This window comes from Mastigoproctus giganteus, chromosome 10 (genome assembly GCF_048544385.1).
Source record: "Mastigoproctus giganteus isolate SK-2022 chromosome 10, ASM4854438v1, whole genome shotgun sequence".
NCBI lineage: Eukaryota > Metazoa > Arthropoda > Arachnida > Uropygi > Thelyphonidae > Mastigoproctus > Mastigoproctus giganteus.
In genome coordinates, this window is record NC_143584.1 from 51,553,464 (window position 1) to 51,572,854 (window position 19,391).

Sequence of the window (19,391 nt, forward strand, 5' to 3'; positions counted from 1 at the left end):
TTTTCTAAGGCATAACAGCATGTATATGTCCAATGGTATGGCTATTTACATATTTATGGCCTCTTACTAGGTGTTTTGTCAGTATTTTAATCTGGGGGGTAATTTTTTTTTTTTTTTTTTTTTGATTCGGGTTGTAGTGCAGTCAGACTTTGAGCCTCGTCTGAGCACAATAAACCCATTTTAAAATTTTTTGGGGATAAAGTAATTTATTGTTTTGGCATTTCTAGGGTATTTTCAATGAATGTATGTGGGTTGACATTAGGGTGGTTTGTTCTTAGGTAAGCGTGTTTGGCTGTTTTTATATGATGCCTGCTATGATGGGTGGGTATTTTGTTTATCATAAGCGTTTTTGTGAGTTTTTGAATGGCTTCTTTTGTGCTATTTATATTGTTGCATATTTTTAACAACTTGTTCGTTTGATTTCTTATGGTGTTTCCATGTATGTGTTTGGCTTTATTGCTTTCCCAGTGTGTGAGCTTTATTGTAGTGAAGTTGAAGAGGTCTCTCTTATCATAGTGATGTGCATATACTATGTTTTGTTTGATAGTAATTTCGCTGTCTAAATAGACGGCTTGCTGGTTGTTATGCGAGTTTGTGTGTTCGATAGCCAGGTCTGTTGGGTAAATTTCCTGTGCCACTTTTCCAAAGTTGTCATTGTTTATCACTAGGACATCATCTATATATCTGTAAAATGTAACATTATCTTTGATTCTGCTTTTATAGTGGTGCAGGTAAAGGTTAGCTATGGAGCAAGAACTGCTAGAACCCATAGCTATCCCCTGCATTGTATCTATATTTTGTCTCCCATGAGTACGTAGTTGCCTTTTATACTGAGTTTGATGAGGTCATTCCAGTATTGTTTGTTGCATTTAATAATTTTGTGATATTTTTCGTAGTATTGCTGGAGTACTATGGTTAGGTTGTCGTGAGAAATGCTTGTGAATAGGTTTTTAAAATCGTACGTGTATATACTTTTGATGTTATTGTTTTGGTTTTTGATATATTCCAAATATTTTTTGTTGTCGGTGATGATTCTGGAGTTCTTGATTTCTTTGGTTATGTCTTTTAATTTTTCTTCCATTATCTTACTAGAGTACTTTATGTAACTATTCCTGCCTGATGTAATAAATCTTTTTCCGGTAGGTACCTTGTGAAACTTAGGTATCCAATATATGTATGGGTATTGTATCCTGTCTATTTTTATTTTGAGCTTTTTGTGCATTACCAATATTTTCTTGCCGATGCTGTTTGGATTAGTGTTTGTATATTTGTATGTGTCATTGTGATTCAATTCCTCTTTAATAGTTTCTATGTAGAATTTTTTACAGATAATGCTGAAATTGTTGTTTGCCATTATCTGTGCTTGTGATCACAAATTTATTTTGCAATTCTTTTACTTTGTGGTTGAAGTTTCCAGGTTTATCTTGTTTATCATATTTTTGCGGTGCTATGTTTTCTCTGAAACCAGTTAGTATGTTTTCAGTGGTGGTGCAAATCCAGCTTTGAAAATTTTCTATTGGTTCGCTGTGTTTGTATGCAGCTTTAAATGCGAATTGTAGTAGATCTTTGTGTATTGATTTTCATATATTTTTCAAGCTGACTTGGGTGTTGAATTTAGTACCTTTTTTCATGGTCTCTTTTAGTGTGCTGTCTTCAATAATGTTGAGGTTGCCTGTGATTATATGGTTGTAATATGCATTTACATAGTCTTTATATTTACTTTCCTGGCAGAGACAGGGTTGGTCTATTTCATTCATATTGCTAATAGTGTTTTTGTAGTTGCATATTGTTAATTCTATGGGCTTGGTGTAGCTGTTTCTAACTTTAATTTGGATGTTTTTAATTGGTAGGTAATCCTTATTTTTATTGATAATGTCACTGAATTTGATATGGTCGTATGATTTGTTTAGGAATTTGATAATGCAGTATTCTGATTTGGGTTTGTGGTCATAGTCTATGCCAATTCTGAATTTAAATGTCTTCTAATGCATTTTTGAGGTGTTTGTTCTATGTTTTGTGCTTTTGGTAAATCTTATTTAATGCTTTTAGCTTGCTTAATTTAATAGCAAATAGGGTATTGTGGATGTTTTTTATATTTATGGGTTCAGTGTCCCATAAATATAAAATTTATGGGACACCGAAAGTCTGTGATAAGTTTTTCAGTCTTTGATGTTTTGTGGTTTTTTATAGTGGTTTTCGTTATGTTCTTGCAGAATTTTTTGGTACTTAATCCCGTTAATACTCCAATTTTTATTGAGCTGAAAAATGGTGTAGATGCATTGTCCGGGGCTATTGTATGTGAAGAAGTTTCTGCCATTAAACCGATTGTTTAGTCCATAAGGGTATAAATATTTATATAGCATTATGAACATGTCTTCCATGATTGCTCTTTTGGCTTTATTTGCTATTATGTCCAGGATGGCAATGGATGTATTGGTGAATTTATGTTTTTGGAAATGTTTATATTCGATTTTATTGTTGAATTTATCTGTTTTGTTTGATATACCGTCTTTCGTGGCGCTTTCCTCATATTTATTAATTTGTGAGGTGAAGGTTCATACGAATGTGGAGCACTGTGCTAGTTTGTCCTATGTATTGTATACCGCAATCCTTACATGTGATTAGGTAAATGACGTTCTTTGTGTGACAGAATGTCTGTGCGTTATCGGTGTTTGCTTGGTGTATATTGTGCATGTACGGACAAGTTTTAAATAGTCTGCTATTGCATTTATTGAATTTAAGCTCTTTGCTGGTGTATGTATGTACCATTTTCATCGCTGTATGGTCGATTGTGGTTTTTTGTTTCCTTGTGTGTAGTGTTGATCCCTAGTGGTGTGGTAGCATTGGATGCAATATGACCCTTATCAGGGAAATACGGGATCTGTGTGGTCATCTCAAGTCCCGGGGTGCAATTTATGCTGTGGTACCCATACAGCATGTTATTCTTATTTGCTTTTGTGTCCATGGTTATATTTAGTTGTGTAATTTGTAATTTTTATAAGGCCCTTATCCGTAAGTTAGCCCCGTGATATCTATAAGTTAGCCCCGTGATATTCTATATTGCATATAGAATTAACAACATAACAACCACCCAATCACCAAAGTTGCACCCAACCACTTAAACCCCCCCACCCCACCACAAGCATTAGCATAGGATAACGGTGCCCGAAGCTAATACACCATCACACCATTGATTACAGTAAGTGCGACTGCGTGGCAAAACTTTGCTACATATAAAACATTTAGAAGGTGGGTAGTTCCCCCTTTCAAATCTATAACCTCTACTGGACTAGTAACGGTAAGTAAGAACCTTCACATATTCGGATACATACCCGTAGGCCTTTGTGTCCACTATCCCATTTTGCTACATAGAATGCTAACAAGAACAAAAAATATTAATACACAATTTAAAAATAATTAATATAACCATACTTAAACTAAAGATTAGCTAAACTGGTATAGTGACAACAGAAACGGGTAAGTATGAGACATTACATCAAATGGGCCATCGATCTGCTCAAAACCCCCGACGAAGTAGGGGATTGATGACCACTTGATGGAATGTATTAAATTACATTGCATAATAATATTAAAATTGTATTGTAATTTAGAATAAGAATAGTTATAAACATAATCATTAATTTTGATTAGATGTTAGCTGCAGGTAATGAAAAATCATCAGCCAACTGTAATGAAATTTTCCTTACCATTAGGTTAAAAGCTACAAAAATAAAATATAATATGTTTATAGGCCCTACAGAATTAAGATAGCCTTTATGGACTAACCTGATCACCTGAACCGTAAGCACCCTAATACCTATAGGCAAACACCATTTACCGAAAACATTCCACAATTAATTGTACAATTAGATAATTTATTATAATATATATATATATATATATATATATAAAGATAAAGATGCAATGAAATTATGAAAGTCTTATCAAACAGGAATGGACTATAAGAGTTTATGCAAAATTTTTATAAAATGTATATAAGACCGGGTTATGGATCAGGGAATTACAGTAGATGCAGAAAGGACTGGCAACCATAATGAATAATAGACAAAAAAGTTAAAAATGAGTATATTTGTGTATGTGGTAGAGGAGTTGAGCTATAAGGTGTAGTAACCATGGAAGAAGAGGGAGAACCTGTAAGTAAAAAAATCAATTTACCTGAAATAAATATAAAATGCAATTAATAAGGACATAATAATTGTAAGAACCAAAAGCTATGGTTCCTAGGACTTTTAACTACTTCTTCAAAAGGGTCAGCAGCAAAAATCGTAGGAGCCACAAAAATAGTCCAGGTCTCTGTTTCTGTTATGATGTACACGTAAACTGCATACGTAAACATCATAGCCGAACAGACAAAGACCAGAAGGAAGAATAAAATAATAGATAAACTATAAAATAAAAATAATAATGATAAATAAAAACCTGTGGAAAGAAAAGTATAAAATTTAAACTCAAAAATATCTAAGAGATGGGGCAAAAACAAGAGAACTTACTGTCTGTATGGACTGGAAGACATTGTTGTCAATGGTGATTGAAAGAGAACTGTGGTATATATATATATATATATATATATATATATATCGGTTGAAGTAACCCCGTGTAGGGGGGAAGGCGTAAAATTGTAATCCAGCACTGTTCTCGTGTGATGGGGGGAATGAGCAATTGAACGGATGAGGCAAAAAGCCAGCAGAGGGATAAAAAAAACTAACAAAGTAGTGTGGAAAAGATACCAAACTTTGTAATAGAAGAAACAAGTAACGATAGTAAAGAAATAGCATCTCGATATTGCTTTTGGCCAGCCTAGCTCACGAGAAATAAAATGTAGTAAAAAGAACAGCTGAAAGTAATTGAAGTGGAGGTGAATAAAGTAGTGCAGATGGCTCCTGGACAGATGACTGAACAATTGCCTCATGTGTTTAAGTCAATAGTGGCAATGTTAAAGAAATCAAAATAAGATAAAGAAAGAGATAAAAAATAAAAAATATAAGAATACACAAAAACTATGACAAGACAAGAAACATAATACCCCCATCAATAGACAATCCGTGGGCACGAGCTTTCCACACTGTGAGATGCAACAGAGTCAAGGGGGTATGAAACTATAGTCTACTGACATGATATTTAGAACTTTAGGTTAGTCTACTGACATGATATTTAGAACTGGGTCGTAGTTTGTAATATTTAAATTTAATAATGTTAAATGCTTTTGTGAAGTGATGGCAGAGGAAAGCAGCCGGGAATTTATTATGTAGTAATTTATTGTAGAGTATTTTAATATAGGCTGATGCTATTGCATCATCATCAGCCATTTTCAATCCACTGCAGGATGAAGGCCTCTCCAGCAACTTTCTAGTTCCTTCTGTTTTGTGCAGTGGCCATCCATTTACTACCCACAAACTCATGAATTTCATCTGTCCATCTCCGTTGTTGTCTTCCAGGTTTTCTCTTAGCTCCTCTTGAGTACCATTCTGTTATTTTCTTAGTCCATCTGTCATCATGTCTTCGAGCTATGTGTTCTGCCCAAGACCATTTTAGTCTAACAGTCTGATTCCCAATATAATTCGTTCCATTCTTCGCTGTGTAGTTCTCAGCTTCTCTTCCGTTCTTTTGGTGAGTGCCCAAGTTTCACTTTCATAAGTCATGGTGGGGAGTATACATTGGTTCATTATTTTACGTTTCAGACAAATTGGTATATTGCTCCTTAGTATGTGACTATATTTCCTGAATGCTATCCATCCAAAATTTATTCTTCTCTTGACTTCTTCTCTAAATTATTCTTCCATCCATTTATCGTTATTACAGCTAATGACTTGTCCCAGATAAGTATATGACTCCACTTTTTCAATTACTGCTCCTTCAATCATTATTTCCCTTTCTGTGGCATACTTGTTCATCATTAATTTTGTTTTAGCCATATTCATCTTTAGTCCAAAATCCTTACTAACTCTGCATAACTGATTAAGATTTTCCTCTAATTCTTTTGGATCGTGGCTTATGACCACAATGTCATCTGCAAATTTTAAATGGTTTAGGTACTCTCCACTAACATTGACTCCTTTCTGTGACCAGTCTAATCTTCTGAAAGCTTCCTCAAGGGCAGCAGTAAACAACTTCGGAGATATTGTGTCTCCTTGTCGAACTCCTTTCTCAGTTTTAAATTTATTACTGTCTTTGTCTAGTATATGGAGTATCCTAGACAAAGTATATGGAGTATCTATGCCTTGTCTTTCCAGTGCCCAAAACATTGCCTTATGCTGTATGGAGTCAAATGCCTTTTCATAATCCACAATTGCCAGGCATAATGGTGTTTTATATTCATTTGCCTTCTCCATTAGCTGTGACATTACGTGAAGGTGATCTATAGTTGAGAATCCTGTCCTAAAGCCAACTTGCTCTTTCGGTTGATTCTCATCAAGTATTCTTTCTAATCTGTTAGTAATGACCCTTGTGAACAACTTGTAGATGTGGGATAACAAGCTAATTGGTCTATAAGTTCCAATTTCTGATTTATCTCCTTTCTTATGCAGCAAAACTATGATTGCATTACTGCACTTCTTAGGCGCCACACCTTTTCTAATGTATTTTGTGAAGAGTCTTGCTAGTTTTTGTGTCATGTCTCTTCCTCCCAATTTTAACAACTCTACAGTAATTTCATCTTCCCTCGGAGCTTTCTTATTCTTTATTTTCTTCAATGCATGTTCTACCTCATCAGGAAGGATATCAGGTTTGTTGTATGTGTTACTAATTTGCGATCCATCTTCCCCACTGCTGGCATCATTCCCTCGCTCCTTGTATAACTCTTTATAGTAGTCTTCTGCTATTTGAATTATGTCTTCTCTGCTATTCATAAATACACCATCGCTATTCTTCAGTTTCAGAATCATTTGTCTTTCTGTATTACTGCTCATGACTGCTGATTTAAATCCTTTGTTTTCCCTTAATGCTTGTTCTACTTTTCTTGTGTTAAATTTTCTTGTGTCCGCTCTGAGTCTCTTTCTAATGGCTTTGCATAACTCAGTATACTCAATTTTCTCCCTGTCAGTGTTTTTCTTGCTCTTCATTTGTCATCTTCGGTTCATCATGACAAGTGTTTCTTGACTAATTTTTTCTTCTTTGGATTTCTTTTTACCTATAGGTTTCTTGGCCTTTATCACTTTCAGAAAGTTGTAATATTCCTTGTCGATATCTTGGTCCTGAACAGTCTACAGAAGCTCAAACTTGTTCTTAAGTTCCAGTACATACTGCTTTTTCTCCTCTTGTGTTATCTCAAAGACCATTATATTATTTACTCAAGTCAGTTTTTTCCTTTCTTTTCTTACATCTATATCAATGTGCATCTTACCATTCCGTGATCACTTCCAGCATTTACCTTGTTCAGGACAGTAACATCATTCACAATATATCTTCTGTTAGTGAGGATGAAGTCGATTTCATTAGGTGTTAATCCATTTGGGCTCTTCCATGTCCACTTTCTGTTCACCCTTTTCTTGAAAAAAGTGTTCATTACTGACATTCCTCTAGATTCTGCAAATTCCACAAGTCTTTCACCTCTTTCACCAATTCCAAAATTTCCTATTCCTCTTTCTGCACTGTTTTGTCTCTTTCCAACCTTAGCATTGAAGTCCCCCATAATGATAGTGTAGTGAGTTTTCTGTTCATCTAGAAAACTCTCAATTTCGGTGTACATTTCTTCAACCTCTTCATCATCATGGCTCAATGTTGGTGCACAAATCATTATAACCTTTAGCTTATACGTCTTAGAAATCCTGAGTAGTAATCTTGACACCCTTGATGATGTAATTTTGAATTCCAAAATTTTGTGTTTTATATCTCCATGGACCAGAAAGCCTACTCCACCTTCACTCCTTTGAATCACTTACTGAAACAAGAAGAAGAAATGAATCACTTATAAGTGATTCATTTCTTCTTCTTGTTTCAGCCAAATCGATGATATTCCAATTTACATTTTCTAATTCCTTTTCCAGCTCTAGTATCCTGTCTTCACCGATGAGCGATCTTACGTTGTTACAGGCCAAGTTCAGTTTCCGTGCATGGCAGCCTGATCGTACCCAGAGATTCTTAGCACCCTCTGCTTCCACTCTGATCCTCTCGCTGCCGTAAGAGGGGAAGTTAGTTAGTTAGTTATTTGGTTTTTAGGAGCATTAGCAACTAAGGCCATATTGCTCCGGGATATGCGGTGGTCATTCCCTGACCTTTCCACATCCTCCGTATTTGGTGGCGACGGGCTCGAACCCCGGTCTAATCAAGAAGCCTGTGCTATGCACTGCTGCTCCTTCCCACCTGGCTACGGAGGCGCCAAGAGGGGAAGTGAAAGCCGCTGGGGACTGAGGGCCATTTGTTTCGCTGGAGGGTTTGGTCTTTTCCTCTTCACGCTGACCAGGCATCTTGAACAGAACCACTCTACATGTTCGTTGCAACCTAAGTGACATAACAGGGCTTACCATCGAGAAGGTGTGTGTGAGTGGATTTTAGGGAGGCATGCCAACCGGACTTCTCCTAAATCTTCTGAAATAGAAAGATATGGATCTATCAGTGTTTTAGACTGAGTGTCTGATAACACACAGAATGCCTGTTCCTCTCCTAGAATTGCTACAATATGCTATTGCATATTGTAGCAATTCTTATACATTGGGAAAGAATTGTTTGCATGAACTTTTTTAGAAATGTTTGAGTGCCAATGGATAAGGCTGACTACCTTGAAGCTAAAAGCTTCTCTTTTGTTGTATATGTTGATAGTAGTATGGGGGTTGTCAATTTTTATGTTTAGGTCTAGGTAGTTGGCTGAAAGGTCATTATTATTTGTTTTATCCAGGGTTAGTTCTGCGGGGTAAAAGCCGGCAAAGTCCTGTTTAAAAGTTTGATAGTTGAAAATGATAAAGTCGTCAATGTATCTATATAGCTGTATGTCTGAGGGTAGGGCTGTCTCAGCCCGGTATAGGTTAGCTAAGATGCAGCTAGCAGTGCCTCCATAGCCAGATGGGCAGGAGCAGCAGTGCATAGCACACATTTCTTGATTAGACCAGGGTTCGAGGCCATACCCACCAAATACGAAGGATGCAGAAAGGTCAGGGAATGACCACCACATATCCCCGGAGCAGTATGGCCTTAGTTGCTAATGCTCCTAAAAACCAAATAACAAACAAACGCAGTTAGCAGGGTACCCATTGGGGTACCTATGGTTTGTAAGTAGATAGATTTACCATCAAAAATGTAATTGTTGGAATCACAGAGATTAACTAGGTTATTCCAAAAGACAGACTTACAACCAATAATATCTAAGTAGTTGTTGTAAATTATCATTTAGCATGGATTTTAAGTTAGCTTGGTTTATACTGGTGAATAGACCGTTAAAGTCAAATGTTTGCACATGAGTGATGTTATTAGTTTTTAGAGCATTTAAGACCGGCATTTTGTTATTAATAATTCTGCTATCGGGAAGGATGTCCATAATAGATTTTAGTAACCGTTTCAGTGTTTTTCGGGGTTTATGGGCATAACTGCATTTGCAGGAAGTGTTGAACCTGAAACCTATGGGGTTTTTATGGAACTTGGGAATAAAATAAATATAGGGAAATTTGTAATTGCTAAAGCTGATATTGAGTTTCTTGTTGAAAGCAATCAACTTTTTCTTAATGATGTTGCTATTGTAGGTGATGAACTTGTAGGTGGTACTGGAAGTTAATTCTGCATTTAATGTATGGAAATAAAAGGTTTTGCAGGTAATGGCGTAATTGCAGGCAGCTTTATCAACAGGTATGATAATGAAGTATTTCTATAGGTCAGCCAGTTGCTGTTTTAAAGTTAAAGAGTTGAATTTGATTCCTGAAGGCAGCTGTACCCGTGGAAAAGATGATTTGCAATGTTATAGCATAGTCTTTAACCAACCTCAGAGGCCTGTTTGAAGAAGGCTTGAAACAGAAGTTGAGCAGATCTTGATATAACTGTTTTTTTGAAGCATTTGAAGTCTATCTTATGATATGTCCTGTATTTGAAGCCATAAGCCATGATATTTCTGAGTTCTTTATTGTGGATGATTTCTTAATTGCCTGTTATAATATGGCTGATGTTGGTCAATAAAAGGTTGGAAATTCGCCTGTTGACAAATACAAATATTGGAGGCTAGATCGGGATTGAATTTGTCCATGTTAGGCTAGTTTTGTAAAACGGTGGTCCTTATGCAGTGAAAAAATAAAGGGACAGAAAAGATACTCACGTGGAGAAAAACCAAACTACTGAACAAACAAAGCAATAGCGAAACTTATATATCTGGAAATAAAATTAGCTAACATGGACAAATTTAATCCCAATCTAGCATCCAATATTTGTATTTGTCAACAGGCTAATTTCCAACCTTTTATTGACCAACACCATGGCCATATTATAACAGGCAATTTAGAAATCATCCACAATAAAGAACTCAGAAACATCATGGCTTATGGCTTCAAATACAGGACAGGACAGCACTGGATTACGATTTTACGCCTTCCCCCCCACTACACGGGGTTACTTCAACTGACATATATATATATATATATATATATACCGCAAGTGAACACTTAGCTCTCTTTCAATCGCCATTGACCACAACGTCTTCCGGTCCATACAGACAGTAAGTTCTCTTGTTTTTGCCCCATCTCTTAGATATTTTTGAGTTTAAATTTTATTTTATACTTTTCTTTCCACAGGTTTTTATTTATCATTATTATTTTTATTTTATAGTTTATTTATTATTTTATTCTTCCTTCTGGTCTCTGTCAGGTCGGCTATGATGTATACGTATACCGTTTACATTATAACAGAAACAGAGACCTGGACTATTGTTGTGGCTCCTATGATTTTCGCTGCCAACCATTTTGAAGAAGTCCTAGGACCCACAGCTTTTGGTTCTTACAATTATTATGCTCTTATTAATTGCATTTTATATTTATTTCAGGTAAATTGATTTTTTACTTACAAGTTCTCCCTCTTCTTCCATGGTTACTACACCTTATAGCTCAATTCCCCTACCATATACACAAATATACTGATTTTCAACTTTTTGTCTATATATATATATATATATATATATATATTAATATAGAATCATGAAAATTAAACATGTAGTTTCATTTGATGGACAAAGATAAATAAGTAATGTATGACAGATGCACGAAAATGTGCAAAGCAGCAGTAAAGGATGCAAAAGTAAATGCATGTATGTAAGAATTGATAAGTGTGATAGAGTTTGCAAGATAGAAGTGAAAAATACACAGTGCCAGGATAGCAGAAAAAAGAAGTATTGTAGATTTTTAAAGGAGAAAGAATGTGAATATCCTATAAGTTGTGATGAATTAAGAGAATTATAGCTGATATTGTAACTTGAATGTGATTATCCTATAAGTTATGATGAATTAAAAGAATTATAGGCTGATATCATAACTTATAGGATTTAAAAAGAATCCTATAAGTTATCCTATTTTACAAATATACAATACTTCTTTTTTCCTGCTATCCTTACCCTTCTAGTATCGGCACTTTGTGTATTTTTCACTTCCATCTGTGCAAACTCTATCAGACTTATCAATTCTTACATACATTTATATATATATATAATAAAATAATATTATACCATGTGAAAATTCTTAACAAATACACTTTGGAGGAACTGGAAAATTCTTAACACTTTGGAGGAACAGGGCTTCTTAAAAAAGTAGCTAGGTAGGAATCTGTTCTTGCTGTGGCCATTAGCATTCTTGTCCAACAGTTAAAGAGAACATGGGGACCAACTTTCAATGATAAAGGTCAGTTGATGATGCTCCTTTCTCAAAAAGCTTTTGTTTAGTGATGGGTAGTCTGCTGTCTGTAGGTCATCAATTTTTGGCACACTTATTGTACAGAAAAGATAGACAGGACTGTTGGAGTGGTAAGAGTTATGCTCTTTGTTAAAAAGTACATAGAATCTAAGACAGTGCATCCAGTTGACATGGATGGCCAGTTTTTTTTTTTTTTTTTGGTAGTTGTTGGCGCATCGGCTTCTGTGGCCATAATGCACCTCCCAAGGTTTTTGCAGTACTTTGATCCAAGCCCGAGGCAGGATTCGAACCCATGACCTTTGGGTTGCCAGGCAGGCACTTTACCCACCTGGCTAGCCCAGTCAGCATCTGGATGGCCAGTGCAATGTTGAATCAGTTTATTGTAACATTAGCATAGGGAAGACAAAAATATGAATAGGAATGTGTTATAGGCAAATGATTGAGATGAGTACAATGAACAGCTGAATACAAATGGAGTGGACAATTAAATCATCCATCCCTCTCCTTCCATTTCACACCTCTGGAATTTTTCTCTGAGAAGCAATTGAAGCTACTGTTTAGAATGGGGAAAAAATCTAACAACTCTAGATTTTTATCCAGGGGATAAAAATCTAGAGTTGTCAGATCTGGAAGTGATTGCTATGAATTGCTGGATGAAGCCATTATGAACATAATTACTAATATAAATGAGGCAATTTGATTTTTTGCCTCACAAACTTGCAAAGGTGCATGGATGCATGTTTGCATTCATGTGAACACCATTTTAAGCACCTTTTTAAAGACTATACAATAAATCATTTTTAATTTATCACTTTTCCTCATGGTCACTTTAAATTAATATTTTATAGCGAAGGGTATACCATTCATAGAAGTGCACAGTGACTATATGGATACCCTAGTTTGTGAGTGAGTTATGTAAAATATTTAAAAAGCTACAGTAAGTGCTTTAGCTTCATTTTGTAGTGGTTAATAGCAAACAAAGTTTTCAGAAAAGGCTTCATTATTTGAACATTTCATATTGTGAATCCTTTCACAATGATTTGCCCTGCTCATGTCCCTTCATTTTTTAAATTTAATTACTTTATCCTTATTTTTTACAGTGGCTCCTGTTATACGAGAAAAACCCAAGATTATTTATAAAGAAATAAATAAGAAAGTGATTATTGAATGTCATGTGCAGTCCGGTGCAAAACCAAAGTGCACATGGTATAAGGAAAATTCAGCAGTAAGGGAAGACAATCAGCATATTCTTAAAATCAGAGAGGTTGCCAAAGGTGAATATGCTGTTGCTTTAGAGATTGAGAAACCAGCCACAGCTGATAAAGGCATATATAAATTAACAGCGAAAAATGAGAAAGGAGAAGTAACATCTCAGGCTATTCCAGTTGATATTGAAGGTAATGTTCTTTTTGTGAAAAGTCTTTAACTGCTTAAATTACCTTTACTGTTATGATGATGATTAACATATGTGCATAAATAAAACTATAATTGATAAATAGATTTAAATGAGGATTCCTAAAATAATTTCTCTCTCTCTCATGTAACTATTTACAATATAGATATGTTTTGTTATGTTATTACAATCTCATTTAACCTGTCTGCCAATTTTCTATTCTGTTTGGTCTATAACTAGACTGCACTTATTATAGTTGCAAATGAATGTATACTTTTGTTTTTAGCTTCTTAAGTTGGAATCGCTTATGTTTATTTTAATTTTCAATTTCTGTTGATATCAGCCTAAAGCAAATAAATAAATATTGCAATATTCAAAATTTCTTTTGAATATTTCCTTTTTTTTTTTTTTTTTTTTTTAATCCCAATCCCAGGGTACTGATGGTGGGTAAGTTGGAAACAGGAAAAATGATCCAAGGAAGCAAGAATATCATCAGCATCAGCCAAAAAAAAAAAAAAAAAAAAAAAAAAAAACGCACAACCCCTATCCATCTCCTCTAATAATAATTTGTCAACCAGGCTAGCCGGGTGGGTAAAGTGCCTGCCTGGCAACCCAAAGGTTGCAGGTTCGAATCATGCCTCAGGCTTGGATATTATGATGGTGCCGTACTCTCCGAATCATGTATTGCTCACATCATACAATAAAAAAAAAATGTAATAATAATAATTTGTCTGTTCTGTAACCATCCTTTTTCAATTTGAGTTTATCTCCCTTTGTGTGTGTTGTCTGAGAAAGAGTAAGGTTGCCATCAGCATATAGCTTATGAAATCCATTTAAAGCTATCATGTACTTTATTCAGGTCTTCTTGCAAGTGCCTTGTTTTCAATTTGCAGAACTAAGTCCTTTAAGGAGTACCCTTTTGTGCCCTTGACTAAACTGATTACTCTTCTCTGCACCAGTTCAAATAGATTAACATCCTTCTTAAGATGAGGCTTCCAGACCTACATGCAGTACTCAGGATGGGGCTTAACCTTTACAATGGGATGATCATCTCCTTGTCCATGTTGGTAAAATTCCTGTATATTATTGATTGATAGAACCTTAAGAGCTGTCCTAGCAGCCTTTGTACTGCTTGGAGCACTTTACATTGAATTGTATAATTATCCCTTGATCTCTTTCATTTTCCACCATCTGGAGTGTGGTATCACATTCAAGGTGGTAGTCCCGAATAATACCACCTAAATAGTATTTTATCCTTGGGTTACTGAAACTCATATGTAATTCTTGCCTTTAGCAATGTTAAATCTCAGTTGCCACATCTCAGCCCATTTACCTAATTTTTCCTAGATCTGATATTGCAGTAGTACATCTTGATTCCTGTCATTAACACACTGCCATTCTTTGTATCATCTGCATATTTAGATAATAAGCTTGATATGCCTTTATCAGTATCCTTAATAAATATTGAAAACAATGGGGGGACACAACACTGATCCCTGAGGGATTTCACTATTGATATCAGCCCAAAGCAAATTAGTGCAAGAAGAGAAGTGCCCATCTATAGCCACCCTCTCTCTTCTGCATTCAAACATCTGTTTGGTAGTGGTAATGTGCTCCTAATGCACACTGCTCCACTGTGTAAAGCAGTCTTTCATGTGGAACAGTTTAAAAAGCTTTATTCAAATCTAAATATATAATTTTTTTTTTTTGTATCTGGCTCCTTTATTACTGTACCATAGTAACTAATCATGTTGTTCAGACATGATCGCATTAACAAATCCATGCTGTGATTTTTACATAATGGTTTTTACATTCCTGTCAAGGTGATCCTTCATTGCTTCTTTAACCACTGACTCCATCATTTGCCTTGGAACAGAGGTCAGGGTTAGAAGTTTATGTAACTTCTTGCCAATATTGGCAAGAAATTATGTGTGGGCATGTACAATTTGTCGTAATCTTTAAGGGCATGTGGATTTTGATAGTGGTAAATGCACACAGGTTTCAGTTTATGACCCTCCATATTAGCACCAAACAGAACTGTTAGCTGATCTTTTGCTGCCTTAAAGCTAGGCACATTCTTTTCAGCAATGGAAATATAAGTGCGATCAGACATTTTTTTTACAATATAAATCTGTTTTATCAAAGTTGAATATTTGTTTGGGTATGTTTTCCCCCCCCCCTCTTGTGCTGCTTTTCATAAATATGACTGCTCCTACGGAGATGAGGTACACTTAGAGACTGCTTCTACAGGTATGGGATACACTTAAATAGAAAGGGTGCAAGAATATTTGCTGATGCTATTGAGGCAGTGTTAGGCAGGTTGGAAAACTGCTAGCTTGGGGGGATACGAGGACTAATAGATTAACAGTAGCCACTGGTAGAGGTGAAAGTGATTCTTACACTGCTTCTATTGCAATGAGCAGCAGCCTGGAAAACAAGATGCAGGATATTTCAGAGACTGCTGGGAATCATTGCGGTACAAGTAAACATATGGGTTGTGTTAGGGTAGATAAGAATAGGAACATGTACATGTATACTTTTCCTGTACATCAATGCTAGGAGTTTAGAAAATAAATTTGATGAATTTGAGGTATTGTTCAAAACATCAAAGGCAGATATTGTTGAGATATCAGAGAAGTGGTGTCACACAGATATAAGGAATGCAGAACTGGAATTTGGCGAGTACAATGTGTACAGAAAGGACAGACAGGATAGGAAGGGAGGGAGCAGGGGTTATGCTATTAGTTAAGAAACATATAAAATCCAAGGAAATGAAGCCAGTTGACATCGCTGGACAGTGCAGTGTCGAGTCAGTTTGGTGTGACATAAGCATTGGGAGATCAAAATTGAGAGTAGGAGTGTGCTATAGGCCTAATGACTCTGATGAGTATAATAAGAAACTGTACAGGGAAATAGAGTGGGCCAGTAAATCAGAGTCTTATAATGGGGGATTTTAATTTCCCAGATATTGACTGGAATTTGTGGATTAGTCACTCACACACTAGCAAGGCTTTTGTGGATTTATTGGATGATTGTTTTCTACATCATCATGTTCGGGAGGCAACTAGAGGGAGTAATACTCTTGATCTGATTACTAGTAGTAATTCTTCATGCATTAAGAATCTGCAGATAAAGGAACCACTAGGTGGCAGTGATCACAGTGTGCTTAAGTTGGAGTTACTCAAAGAGGTAACTACCATCAGGGGTAAAGGGAAGGGTTTTTGCTTTCATAAAGGTGACTACGATGGTCTGAAACAGTAATTAAATTCTATACAATGGGACCAACTGATGATGTTACCAACAGCAAATTCAAAGAATTTATCTTGGAAGCTACTAGGCTTTACATACCAACTAAGAAATATTTTTCAAGGTTTAGGCCTAAATGGATGTCAGATGAACTAATGAGACATATGGCAGAGAAGAAAAATGCATGGGATACATATAAATTAATGGGTGACATGGAAGCCTATGATAGATATAAGCTGGTCTGTAACCAAGTCACAAAGGAGATTAGGCATCCAAAGGCAGATTATGAGAAATTCTTGGCAAAGGATGCAAATAAAAACAGAAAAACGTTCTTTACCTATGTAAACTCTAGAAGGAAAGGGATGAATCAGTTTGGTCCACCGGATTTTGATGGTTCAACTGCTGATGATCCTGCTCAGGTGGCTAACAAACTAAACGAGTATTTTTCATCTAAATTCACACATAAGGAGTTATTTAGGAAGCGGAATGCCAGAGGTGAAGTAAACTCTGGCAGTGAGCTAGATGATTTTGTAATAACTGAGAGGAAAGTGGAGGAGAAATTGTTGAGGATAAACATAAAAAAGGCACCCGGGGTGGATGGTATCTATCCAGTTATATTAAAGGAGGCAGCAAATGAAGTAAGCAAACCCTTAGCCATAATTATGAGAGCTTCTCTGGAATCAGGGGAGATACCCATAGACTGGAGATGTGCAAATGTGACCCCCGATTCACAAAGGAGGATCAAAGGCTGACACAAGTAATTATAGACCTGTGAGTTTAACTTCTGTTCCAGGAAAATTAATGGAGGCACTGGTTAAAGAAGCACTGCAGGATCATCTAGACAAGACTTCAGTTATAGCTCAGACACAGCATGGTTTTGTTAATGGAAAGTCTTGCGTGATCAATTTGAATGGCTAGTATAATGCAGTCACAAAAGAACTGGATGCAGGGAATAACTTTGATATTATATATTTGGATCTCAGAAAGGCTTTTGATACTGTTGTGCATGGAAGACCGCTGCACAAATTGGAGGAGTGTGGCATTGGAGACAAATTGCTGCTGTGGATAAAGGGATGGTTGAGGGGGAGAAGACAGAGAGTGGTAATCAATGGACACTACTCATCATGGACTAATGTTATTAGTGGAGTCCTTCAGGGTTCAGTGTTGGGTCTGTTGTTGTGTTCTGTATTTATAAATGATATTGATGATGGTATATCAAACTTAATGTCCAAGTTTGCAGATGATACAAAGGTTTGCAAGGTTGTTAAGGACACTACTGACAGTATGCTGCTGCAACAGGATCTAGAAAGGTTGAGCAGATGGGCTGAGAGGTGGCAAATGAAGTTTAATGTTGACAAATGAAAAAGTACTACATATGGGAAACAGTAACCTCAGCGTAACGTATCAACTCGGTGGTACTACACTGACAGTGGTTGAGAATGAAAAGGACCTGGGGGTAATTGTGCAGACAGATATGCAGTTTTCTGAGCAGTGCAGAAGGGCTGCAAGAGTAGCTCATGGTGTCTTGTCAATGATATATAGGAATTTTTCTAGCAGGGATAAGGAGGTGATTATTCCCTTGTATAAGGCAATGGTTAGGCCACACCTTGAGTACTGTATACAGGTCTGGTGGCCTCATTTCAAGAAGGATGTAGAGCTGCTGGAACGAGTACAGAGAAGGGCAACAAGATTAGTGAATGGAACAAAGGGTTGCTCTTATGAAGAAAGGCTTAAGTTTTGCAAATTACAGTGTCTAGAGACTAGGCACCGGTGAGGTGATCTGATAGAGGTGTATAAAGCCTCGAATGGTTTAAGCATGCTCAATTCTGATGGGATTCTTCCTCTTGATCAGAATAATCACCTGAGAGGGCCTAAATTGAAATTGAGGAAAGACAGATGTAGGATAGATCTGCGGAATTTACCTTTAGCCAGCGGGTAGTTGGTTGGTGAAACAGACTTCCATCCCTTGTTGTGGAAGTTGATAGCCCAAATAAATTTAAGGCTCAGCTGGACAGGTATTTCAAACGAACGGAGGGGTGAAATGGGAGGTTTTTTTTTGGCTGATGCTGCATAAGCTTGCTTTCTTGCATCATATGCCTTTACTAATGCTAATATGGTTGCCATGTGTTATTTTAAATTTGCGTAATTTAAACATGCATAAAGTAAGAAGTCACTGATTGCAAATCACTTAGTTCCCAGTTATAACTTGTTATACTTCTGCTGTTCAGATCTCTAAAAACTCCTTCATATATGAATGTAAATGCAGAATCTTTATTTAGTTTGTGAACATCTCTAACAGCGTCATCAATAGTTGTGCCAATCATATCTCGTTGGTCAATATGATTAATCTCTTTCCCTTTAATGTTAACATAAGCCAACTATTCTTTGTATTCTTAGCCAAAGTCTTTTCATGATGATCCGTAGCTAGCTTACCTCCTTATTGATTTGTCTGCTGATTAGTTTATACTCCCTCTAGGTTTCTATGTCCCCTGATAATTTATAGTCACTCCTGCATTTTTCTTCTTTCCACTGCTTTCATCATTTCATGTGATTTTCATTTAGGTCTAAACATTGCGCAAGTATTAGTAGTGGAAAATTATGCAAGAAAGCAGCAGCATATTCAGGCATGGGCTGAGGGGACATATGCCCCCCAACCAAAAATTAGAAATTAAAGAAAAAGAATGCAGGAGGCATTCTAAAAAAATACCCGAAAACCTGGTTGGCATCCCCCCACGATGATACCTGGATATGCCACTGCAAGAAAGCAAGCTTATACAGCATCAGCCAAAAAAAAAAAAAAACCACCTTATCATTTCACCTGTCCATCCCTTATAACAGTTTGTCTAGTTTTAACTTGAATTTATTCAAACTGCACACTTCTACTACATGATGAGATGGGAGTTTTCCCCAACAATCGACCA

At 36.2% G+C, this 19,391-nt stretch overlaps 1 protein-coding gene across 2 annotated transcripts in view; it reads left to right on the plus strand.

Annotated features, from left to right (window-relative positions):
• Positions 1-19,391, plus strand: part of LOC150079033 (twitchin-like) — a 2,795,346-nt gene that overhangs the window by 470,671 nt on the left and 2,305,284 nt on the right. For both annotated transcript variants that reach the window (XM_090382361.1, XM_090382360.1), the window contains one exon: positions 12,932-13,228. In XM_090382361.1, the coding sequence (XP_090238487.1) occupies positions 12,932-13,228 (297 nt within the window). The remainder of the gene's footprint in view (positions 1-12,931; positions 13,229-19,391) is intronic.